The 12,658-nt window shown below is 26.6% G+C and overlaps 1 protein-coding gene across 1 annotated transcript in view; it reads right to left on the bottom strand.

Moving 5' to 3' along the window:
• AChE-2 (acetylcholinesterase 2) overlaps positions 1-12,658 on the bottom strand; it is a 130,295-nt gene that overhangs the window by 49,063 nt on the left and 68,574 nt on the right. The window contains exon 2 of the mRNA XM_011500217.1: positions 9,489-9,631. Coding sequence (XP_011498519.1) covers positions 9,489-9,631 — 143 coding nt within the window. The remainder of the gene's footprint in view (positions 1-9,488; positions 9,632-12,658) is intronic.

The following is a 12,658-nucleotide window of genomic DNA, read 5'->3' as shown; positions in this document are numbered from 1 at the left end:
AGAGAGAGAGAGAGAGAGAGAGAGAGAGAGTTTTAGAATGTAGAATAGAACTGCATCATAAATGTGACTAAAGGAACGATGATCGCCTTCCATAATCCAACAAAACAATCTATTGATTTTTTTTTTTTTTTTAATTACGAACGATGTGTCGTAATAAACGGAATGTATACACGTAAGAGTGCTTATTCGGCGGTGGAAGTACGTTGTGGAAGTCAAAATACGTCGAAAGCGGGGAATGAGAATATGGAGCGGAGATGGAAGGACAGCTTCGACCTCCCTGTTCGCCTTCACCTCCTCTTCCAACCCGCCCCTCTACATACAGTGACTGTGCAAGAGTTAGAGGGCCGATGAGGGACGAGGAGGGAACTTGACTATGGGTGGATAGATGCAGAAAAGATGTCGATAACGGCTGAGTGCGGGATGCTCGCCCGGCGATTCAACTTCTCCCCGGAGAGTCGGATGCAGAAAGAGTTTGACCATTGATTTCAGATTTCGCTTAATGTAATATTCTCGCCAACAAGATATCGATAAATCTTTTTTTCTTCATCGGAATCTCGAATTCCTCAGGCTAGAAATAGTTATCAGCTTTTCTTTTTTCTTTCCAGCGCTATTCACGTCATGAAAACACCGAGAGTGATGCAACGAAGCCTGATCGTATTTTTACGAATCCGATCGGAGAAATTAGAATTTTTCTTGTAGGTATTTGGCATTTAATTAAAAAATTACTAAAAATGGCAAATTGAAAACAAGCCATGAAGCATATCGGTAAATTATAAGTAAACGTAGATGAATAACGCATGGCGCGGATAATGCTGAGAATGAAGCAAAAATAGACTTTAAGCAAATCAATATGTAATAAGTGTGAAAGCAGAATTGAAGTAATAGAATATGAGAAGACACGGTTAAACGACTAAATCGAACTAATAGCTAAAAATACTCACTTAACGCTGCCTCGAATCATTTCGCAGCGAACGAATAAAGATCGTTAAATTGAATATGCGATAATGATAATAATACTGACAATAATATCAATACTAATAATACTAATATTAATAATAATACTATTACCACTGCTACTACTACTACTACTACTACTACTACTACTACTACTACTACTACTACTACTACTACTACTACTACTACTACTACTACTACTACTACTACTACTACTACTACTACTACTACTACTACTACTACTACTACTACTACTACTACTACTACTACTACTACTACTACTACTACTACTACTACTACTACTACTACTACTACTACTACTACTCCTAATAAAAACAATAATAATAATAATTGACGAATAAAGCGTAGCATTTGTGCTTCGAAGCGCTCCAACGAATTTCTGTAAAACGATGACAGTGGCTTATAACGTGGCTAATCGAAATCCCAATGTATTCACACTGTATCTAATATTATTTACATGCCAGTATTCGATTTAGTATTTAGAAATTAGTAAATAATATTAATTGCGGGATTAATAAAATTGAGATAGGAAATCAATTGGCAATTGGCGCAAATAGTACATTGAAATATTGAAGTCAACGGGTTAGCTTGAAACAGATAGAATTAAAATGACTTTTTTTTCTATTAAAATCTTCAAAGATATTAATTATTCGCTAATTACGCACTTTGTCAATTATAAACCTTTTCATATTAGTTAAATATTTCTTTTAACTTTTAAGCTTAATAATTATAAAATTATTGCTAAATTACTAGTAAATTTTGTAATCTTATAAAATCATAATGACAATAAATTATTATAAATATACGGTAATAATAGTTAAAAAAATATATAAAACTCTCATTTTACATTAAATAATCTCGTTTCACTTTATTTTATTATTCATAATTAAAGAATGTAATTTTCCTTTTAAAATAAATTATCTACATACAATACAATCAATTGAAAGTTCTCCGATACTTTCTATTGACACCACATGCAAAAAGCTTAAAGAATCGCTAGAGTTAAAGTTATATCATAGAGCGTGAGATTCAACGCTAAAAATATCGAGAGAAAAAAAAACCAGTAAGTCAAAATTCAAAATAATGAAATTCAAGATATAAGTAATCCACGAAAATTAATGGACAGGTTTTAATTTATTTGCATATTAAGTCCAAAGTAATTTAAACAGTTGTATACAAAGAATTTAGTCTCAAGCATATTACACTAGTTAGTAGCATACACACACACACACACACACGCACACACACACACACACACACACACACACACTTATATTAAAAAGTTACGAATAATTTCCTAGGCAATTACTTTCAGCCTATTTTCTTTGATACCCGTTGGCAATGACTATGCGCTTTTCTTTTGTCTGCGCACGCTTCGTTCTCTCAACGCGCATTTTTCCTTTTGACGCTCTTATTATCGCTCTTATTATTCTTTTTCAACGAGTACTATTTTCTTCTATTATTACTGAGATTTCGAGTATTTTTAGGAAAGGGACTTTTTGTATGCTCGAATAAATTATCAGCGCACAAATGTATGATTGTCGCTATTGTCAATTTATTATTTGTCTTTCTGTGCTTGTCACTTGGAAATTGATTCGACGTCACAATATCCCAGATAAGATCATTAATAGTATTATATCTTAAATAAAGTTTTGGAACTTATTTCTAGATACTTAAAAATAATGGTTTATTAGTATTGTAAAGATTATTTAATAGAATAATTATATAATGTACAATTATTATATGAAATTAGTTGAAATTAGTTAAACTTACAAGTTTTTACATTTATTATAACAAGATTTTTTTTCTATTACAATTTTGATATTTTGTCCCGATATAAATATCATAATTATGTAAATCATAATAATATTGTCTGAAACAAAAGCAAAAATGTTTAATTTCATTTAATATTTGTAAATTAATGAAACGCCAAGGAATATCTTTTAATGTTGAATAAAATTTTTTAAGGATTTTTAAGGAAACTATTATAATTATTTTCCTATGTATTATTACTCACTGATTATTAAAAAAGTTTAGTATTGAGAAGAAATGTGTAGAATTTAAAAACCAACTTGTTTCCTACTTTTTCAAGCTTGTAGGTCTTATATATATATATATATATGTAAGTATTAACTTGTCAGAAATGAATAATAATAATAATAATAATAATAATAATAATAATAATTTTAATGCATATGAATATTGGATCGACAAAATTTCACAGTTTGTTGACAGTTTCGGTAGTTGCGTTAAAAAATTTATAGAAACTAACTAACTATTCGATATTCAGAAATAAGGAAACGTTGAGAAATTTTTTATAACTTCACGATTGATATTAGGATATTATTGTATATAAGTGCGTATCAATTACTAAACACGAATAATATAATGAGAAATACAAATTCAAATTTATGTCGAGAACATAAATCAAGTTACGGAATTGATTTATATCTCCTTAATAGAATCAATATTATCGAATCATTAATTACATTATGCCGATAATGACACAAATTGACTGACGAAGTGAATTTGGAAGACCACGAATTACGGTTTAAATGCAATGCAAACGTACAACGATCATTTTGTTTGCACTCAAGATTTGCAAAATGTTATATTAACGTATGCAACCGTAAAGGTTGAGTGTAGTGAAATATAATAGAGATATATAGATAATTGGAATAACGATGTTAAAAAGGTAATAAAGTAACAGATAAAAAAAGCTTGTAGAAAACTGAGGATTTATATTCTCTTAGAATTTATTTTACATTTTTTTCATCTTCTATTTATCTCGCAGTATTATAAAAACTCATCTGCAGCTTGTAGCTTATATATCTCAACTATGTTGAGATAATTTATTCATATATATTGCACAAAAATATTTATTATAAAATAAATCTTATTATATTTAAATGAGAATATAATTCATTTTATAGAGAATTTTAAGAAGTTCGATAGGTTATATATAATAATTAAAATAAAGCCTTAGGACTTTTAAAAATAAGATGACAATTAATCGAAATGATAACTTGTCATTTCCTTAAAATAAGTATGACTAGTATACTTTAATACTCTTTGACACTTTGTAAATAACGTAGATTAGCAATCATTTTCCCAAAAATCGCGTTTTAAAAGTGAAAGGTAAAATGCGATATTTTCATTGTAAAATTAAAGGTTCATACATTTGTGAAGAAGCGAAGATAATGTATGACGCTTTAACAATTTAAACGTATGAGTTTGCACGAGATGCAGATGCCAATCGACTCGTTTATTTGCCGTATGTCATCTGCGTGTCATTAAAGGTTTTATCATTAAAAGGATCATTTATTTAACTAGAAATCAAATGACATTTATAAAAATAAAAATTCTAACTTATTTTTACATTCGTCAGGTAGTCATTATAATAAGGTATTATTTATGCAAATAAATATGGAAAAGTTCTGTTTTTGTGTCATTCAAGGATGAATTAAAAGTTAATTAAATTACATAAGCCAATAAAATAGCTCAAATAAAAGTCACCACTACTTTGATAATATTAGTATGTGACAAGACAATAGAAATATAAAATATAAAATAACTAATGATAAATCCATACAATATATATACGATAAATACAAAATACTATAAGAAACAAATTCTATATCAAAATTTCGTTTAATTTCAATAAAGATAATTATCGCTCCTTAATATTGCGGATTTAGATAAAATGATTGATGAATTAATTGAATGATCATAAAATTGACGATAAATTTTACAATGATTATTTGGATGAATAATATTTAGTTAAATAATTCATAATCGTGCGCATGCTATTGTTACGAATTAATTATAAAAAAATTCGTACTGGTGAAAAAGAAAATCATTATAACAGTCTATCGATTAAGCTTAATCCGTATAATTTATAAGCAGAAAAATTAAGATATTTAATTTATTTATAAACTACAAGTAGCTAATTAGCGTGTTTCTTAAAAATTCACTAAAACCTATAAATTTAGCGGAATATCTATAATACGATACGATATAATCAATGGTCGATGTAAAAAATGTAAGTGTATATCAATATTAACGATACGTAACAATTAAAAATTGACCTCATTAATTATCTTAAAACTAAATAAACTTACGTGCAACAATTAAAAATAACTAGTTTTAAAATTATTCGAATAATAATGGTGTGTAATTATTAAGCGAATGGCGCAATCGTTAAGATCTCTATAAAAATATTAACTTATACTGCTTTAAATAATTATTAACAATTATCTGACGGCAATAATTCATTTGACTAAACATGAATATAATAGTGTTTTGCAGAATTTAAAATTTGTCATGGTGACTACATTTGTAATTTGTTATATTTAGTATAAAAACAAAAAAAAAAAACAAAAAAAAAAACAAAAAAAAAAACAAAAAAAAATTGTTAAATTTAGATGGAGACACATATCTTGTACGTACATTTTTTCTTCGCTAATGGCTAAAATTAATTATAACATTAAATCTCCTATTGTAGATATTTTATTAAGTTGCCCATTGATTATTTACGTTGATGTTCTTTCTTCATTTACTAGATAAGATATAAGAATGTAAATAATAAATTTATCGATGATTACATATGTAATATTATAAACTACTTTTAGAACATAATAATTTAAAAATCGATATTATCATTTAATGATGCAAGGACTTTAAAAAATTGAACATATATTTTAGAAGGTTTATAACGTAAGTATAGAGACGACGAACATGCAGGAACTTCGTGAAAAACGCAAAATGCATCTTGAACGTCTGCTTTCGCGCTTATCGCTCACAATTCGCAAGTCTCGCATATGTTACTGCAACAACTATTCAACTCACATGCGCAAGGCAACGTATAAGGTATTCACGTAGAGGTTGTAGAGTATTGGAAAAGATGTAATCCTTTTCTTTTATTTGATAACTAAATAAATTCAAAATGCGTCACTTGTAGCTATTGCTTTAGGTGAAATTTTCATAAGCGATTCTGTAAAAAAGATAGAAAAGCATTTTTAAAAACTTGTGCATAAACTTATCTCTCTCTCTCTCTCTCTCTCTCTTACTCTTACTCTTACTCTTAACCTCCGACATCGGCCACTCTATTTTATCTCGTCAATGCTTGTCTTCGTACCATTTACGAGGTTGCTATTCCAACCTTCTTGAATGACAATCTTCCTCCTATCCCCGTTGCTCCTTGGATAGTTTCGACTAAAAATTGTCAAGAAACTACGTACGCACACACGAATAGAACCCATGAGCATGATAGTGTGTCCACTAGAGAAGATACTGTCTACACTACACGATATTGTCCCACTGAACCTGTGACTTACAAGATCACCTGAACAACACTTTCAATTTAGGCAATGAGGCATCTATAATACTTTCCTATGGCATGGCATTTATTTTCATAAAGATCTCATATTTGCACTCCTTCGTTCTCACTCTCCACCTAACCAAAATAGAATTATGAGATGCATTTGATTAATGCTGGTAGGGCGCAAAGTATCCAAACAAAATACCATTACATTTCAAAACAGCTGGGAATTTTACTCGTTCATACGCGCTTCCACGCGTCACTAGAAAATTAATACAAACGAGGCGATAAATTCTTTTACATCGGATTTGCACGAATAACGTAGGAAAACAATGTCATAAAAGTACAGTGGAACTCAGGATTTTATAAGATATTTGAGAGGTTTTGAAGTAATTGGAACGTATTTATTTCATGCTATTTCTTAAAACATGTATTTAATTTACAAAGTTAAGAATAATTTAATGTGGGAGGTAGTTAGTTCTGAAGTGTAAAAAAATGCTACTATATTATATGATATGAGACTAAATCTACAGTATAAGATTACAAAATGCATGTCTCTGCTAAAATTAATTAAAATAAACATTCAACGTTCATCAATCGATTGGATTTTTGTGTACTTTTTGTGAATTTTTAACATTTTCATCATCTTTATAAAATATTCTTAGAAAATATCATTGGCTTACCTAGATATAATGGAAATACCGATTGATTTGAGTGGACCTTAGCACAAAATTTAGACAAATAATATTTACTGAATACATTATATAATGTTATAAGCGATAATCAATATAAGAAAAACAAATGGAAGATAAGCTTACATAATTTGTTCAGAGAAAGACAATTTGATTGATACAACACAGAGATGAAATATGGTAAGAAAAAAGATATCATTTTTGTAGAATAGTTCTTAAATAAAGGAAGAAAAAGATGATGAATGCTAACATCGACTGTCAAATACTCAAATACGCAAAAAGTAAGGCTAAAATAGTATGACAGAATCATGCTCGAGATGTTTTTTCTCGAAGAAACTGAAAGAAAATATAATGCTTCTAAAATACTGTCTATGATAATGTAGACAGAAAAGGTAAATGCAGTATTATCTGATATTGAAGAGATCGAGGAGATGTAGATATTATGTTAATATATTTTTAAAGATTAAAGCCGTAGTAGTATTCTGATAAAATAAGTCTTTTATTTTCCGTTTCATTGTTTTTTTTTTGTTTTTTTTTTTTTTTGGTTTTATCTTCAAACATAAAACTATTGTATTCAAATACTAGGGCATCAAAAAACATATGATCTATTTTTCGAATGAAATTAATTTTTTCAAATAGTTTTAATGAATGGAGTCGAGGGATCGAGGGAAGAGACGCCTTTAACGCTTTTAATTCCTTTAATGATATTTCGCATTCATATAATTCTCATTTACATCAGTTGTTAATAAATTTCGGCACTCAGAATGACTAAATGATAATTAAACTTATAATAAAAATTTTAACATATGCTTAATAGATGCGTAAAGTATATAATTAATCAATTGCTTCATCATCCACTTCTTCTTCATATTATTATTAATTATTTCATTGCTATAGTATACGTTATTGATTAACGAAATTTATTATTGTAAAACATTATTACATTTAATCCAACGACTTATGAATTCTATTCATTGCAAAAGTACATTGTTTTTTTTTTTTTGTGGATTTAAAAATGTAAGGATAAAAATATTATATTTTTAATACAAGAATGAAAAAAAAAAACAAAAAACTCAAAGAAATCATAATTCAAGTTCACCAAATTTTAAATTATAATTATTCAACAATAATTATAATCATCGCATATGGGTGAATTAATTAAATTAATTATGTATTTCTTAACTGATTATATTTTGACCTCATACATTTTTATAAACAGTTGTCAATCAAATAAATTTAGAATAATGTTCGCCACGCTTATTGCTCTCGTAAAGGCAAATTTAAAATATCGTAGCTTAATGTTCTGTGGCAAAGCTTTCATCGCCATAGTTGATGAGCGACTTTATGTTGGCTAGACGAGAGAAGTAGGAGCTTCCTACTATGTACTATGGTAGTAATGTCCTGTTTATTTAACAGAATTTCACGGATCTTCCATCTTCTGCGATATCTCCTTGTTCCCCCGTTCATGCAAACCCGACACGCCCATCTTTATCCGTTTGGCTAAAGCCAGATCATACCAATCACATTTCGACCCTTCATCTTCATCCTTACTCTCCTACGTTTTTCTTGGGACTGTCTCCGTCACCTTTGTCGTCACTACTTAGCGGAGAAGCTGCACGCGGAGCTATCTTGCTGACAGCACATATTCCCCCAAGAATTCATAAACGCATCGGTCAAAGGAAAAATAAATCTGTGGTGGGACTGAATGTCCTCGAAGCATGTCGCTATTTAATAATAATTTACACTTCGTCAATAAATAACCGATAGTACAGACTTTTCTATTAAATACATACCGTTTATTATATATTAGTAATAATTACTTCCTATGCGCACGTCCGCGCACGCACGCACACACACGCAGGTATAGATTATAATTTCTTGAAGATAAATTAATTAGCATAATAATTCGAATAATAGTGAATATCAATATATATATATTTTTTTTTTAAGAATTCTTCAGAACACCGCGATAGGAAAATTAATTCTAAACCATATTGGAAATTATTCTGTGAAATTATTTTACTTTGTATGGTACGTACTCTTGACACTAAAGGCAGCGTCGAAGTAAAGAATATAGCATTGATAAAATTTCAATTTTATAAACTACCATTTTATTGCAAGATATTTTACATCGGCATAATAAATAATTTGATATAAATGAAAAATTTAATAATACAATGTTAATTAAAATTTTTTATTCATATTTCACAATAATTAGATTGCAAACATTAATAATAATTTTAGAAAAATTTATTATCTTTAAGAATGCATAAGGAGAATGAATAATTAAGCGATTGTAATTATGGCTTTGCTAAAGTATTTCAGTAATTACAATATTCGGATAATCTAATCATTTATTCTATTCTTGCAAATTCGTGTGTACTTTATATTAGATGAGAAATTAAAAATGAATATCAAATTTTAATACGCTGATAAATCTTTATTAAATATATGATTTTATAAAATTATGAATTGCAGATATGCAGTTTTTCTATATTTACCTGGAAGGCGATGGCTTCTCTCTCAATGCTCGACATATTTTTAAAAATTGTATTGATAATTTGGAGAAACTTCGTGCGATCCAGTGAGCTCGGATTATCTTTATCGAAATAGTCAATGAAGTCATAAAGTATGAAATATGTTCCTGCAACAGAAAAACATAATGCCTTCGTTATAGTCCGTATTAAATTCTAATGCTAACTTAAAATATTAATTTATGTGTGCATGTATTGATTATATGCGGAGTGATAACACGAAGAAAATGGAATTTTTAACTTTAGATAAAACATTTGTAATATGAAAAATTTTTCGTTATTTTCAATGATGCGAGATTATTTTATTCCATTATTCGAATTCTTTTAAGTGAGTTAGGATATAAAGGACCTAACGCAAAGTTTCCTTATTTAAAATATTTAGCGGAGTTAGTGAAGGTTTTAAAGTTTATAGAAAGTCTAGTTATTTTTCTAAATTTATTTATTATTACTAAATTTCGTTCAAACTACTTTAATGGCAAGATTATTGTTTGCCAAGGCAGGTTATGTGTTTTGTTACTCATATACTATTTTTACACTTCTATCACCGTTATACTCTTACATTTTTATGCTAAAATTTATCATAAATAATTTCAATATGATTTTCACATTAAAGAAAAAAGTTTCAAAACTATTGTTATTCTTGTCTAAAATATTATTAATTGCAACCACTCACATAGCATATTGGAGAATGAATAAATGCGAGTTATTTATGTAGGGTATTGTTATAATATTTATATGAACCTAATATTAATACCAAAGAATGCGTACTGTGTATAGCTGGAAAAATATATTTTTCAAAACAAACGACAAAGAAAGATGAAAAAGAAAACTCGCAAGCATGTAGAAATATGGAAATTACTTCAAAAGTTCAAAAACAGTATGCTAGAGTGCTATATACGGCACCAAAAAAACAAAAAAAAAAACAAAAAAAAAAAACAAAAAAAAACAAATAAAAAAATTAATATATTATATTATATTTTTTTTATTACACTTACACAATTTGTAACACTAAACTACGACAATTCATTATGAAATTGTTTGCATAAATATTCAGAGTTAAAAAATAAATAGATGAATAAACTGTAAAATACTTAATACATTACAGAATTATTGTTATGTTAGTACTTAATTATAATACAGTTAAAGCATTTTTCCGATATAATAACCATTGATTAATTAAAAAAAAAAAAAAAATAGAAAGTAAACTAGTAGCAAAAGAATTGCTATAGATAACAATTTTATTCCTATCGTTAAAAGTAATTTAAATATTTATAAATTTCGTTGTGAAGAATTTTTTTATGAATAGAATTAATAATAAAAAAAAAATATTAAAAAATTATATTAATAAAAATTACATAGTACTTATAAAAGTATTAATATTAAGTACATATAATGTCTATGGTAAGACACATATCTTTTAAAAACAATTTTAATCAAAATTGCTATTTATTAAAAGTAGTAGAAAGTGAAATAGTGAGTTTTATTCAATTATATAATTGTAGGATTATTTTACATAAAAAAAGTTTGTAATTCAAAGTAATTTTTATACAATTATGTTCTACATAATTAACTATTTAATATTTATTAAAATTTCCTTAATAAAGTATCTCGTAAGTTAATTGTTTTCCTATAATACTCTATACTTAGGAAAATTTTAATTATAAAAATATCTTAAATTGTATAGACTTCGTATAGTTGCAAGAAGGTGTTATTAATAGTTTTAGAATTATAAATAATTGTCATAATTTTAGATTTCTTTCAGGATAAAGAACAGTCTACACAAACTTTGTAATGCTGAAATATAATTAAATTTATTATGATATATTATTTTATAAATATACCTGGTAAGAGAAAATTTATATGATATTGTAAAATATTTTTTATTATTTTAAAAAGTTATAGAAATATAAAGAGTATATATACATATATATCTATAACAAGATCTATAACAATATTTATAACATATTATCCATAAACATGCTCGTAATTAATTATTAATTATGTTTGGTATTACTTCATAAAAGTAGACACATTAATAACAAATAGTGTAATAAAAATTATGGACATTTTAACAAATAATATCAAATTGAAGTTTCTAGTTAACAAAGATTGATCTAGTTAACTCATTTTACAAAGATATATATCTTTCTTAATTTTCAACTATTTTTAATTGTCAAGAATCGAAATCTCCAATTTAATTGGAATTTGATGCAATAATTTTATTCGTTATTGTATCTGTATCAATTGTAAATATTTAATTGTAAATATTGAAAATCTCTTACTACTTAAAGATGAATTTCATTCGAATAAACAATATTTTATTTACAATTATTTGAATTATTTTGTGATATATAAATTATAAAAATGATTATTTGAAGTAAGATGTGGAATATCGTTATAACAAAATGAATTTTATATTATTCATAAAATTATGTAAATGTGCAATATCATAGGAGCTATCGATACTCTAAATTAGCCATTTTATTATATAGTAAGAAAAATTTTATTGTATCTGCTTGAATGTGAAATGTTAAATATTTTCTACTTGCAATTATTTATACTTAAATTTTTTGGATATATGAAATATTTTAACGAAGCTAAATGAAGTTATTTAATATATTGAATGTTGAAATATTTAATAATCGTATATTTAGTATTAAACGCATATAAATATTATTGTTTACACAATAATTATTTTAGAAATAATTATCTATTTTAATGTTCGCTCATCTATTTTAAAGTTTCTAACAATTGTACAGTAATTTCACATAGAAGCCGAAACTCTTTTAAATGTTTTTTTCATTGGCTTTGTCAATTGAATATATAATTAAACCGATTATTTTTATGATATAAAGGGTTTCTTTAATATGTTTTTTTTTTTTTTTTTTTTTTAAATAAATAAGTAATTTCTTCTTATTATAAATGAAAAGTATTTTATTATACTTGATACAAATAAAATTATTCAATATAATATAAAAAAAAAAGATACGTTTAACAAAACCTTATACTATTCTTCAATACATCGATTTTATCGAATAAAATATATATTTAAATGTGATTGATACGGCACATTACATTAAAATAGATACTCTAGTTAATAAAAAATATTGTATTTGATCATGGATGAGATCGTCTAT

The sequence above is a fragment of the Ceratosolen solmsi genome, unplaced genomic scaffold (assembly GCF_000503995.2).
Source record: "Ceratosolen solmsi marchali unplaced genomic scaffold, CerSol_1.0 scaffold41, whole genome shotgun sequence".
In the NCBI taxonomy this organism is placed as follows: domain Eukaryota; kingdom Metazoa; phylum Arthropoda; class Insecta; order Hymenoptera; family Agaonidae; genus Ceratosolen; species Ceratosolen solmsi.
The sequence above is the reverse complement of the archived record's forward strand: the minus strand, read 5'-3'. Positions and strand labels throughout refer to the sequence as shown.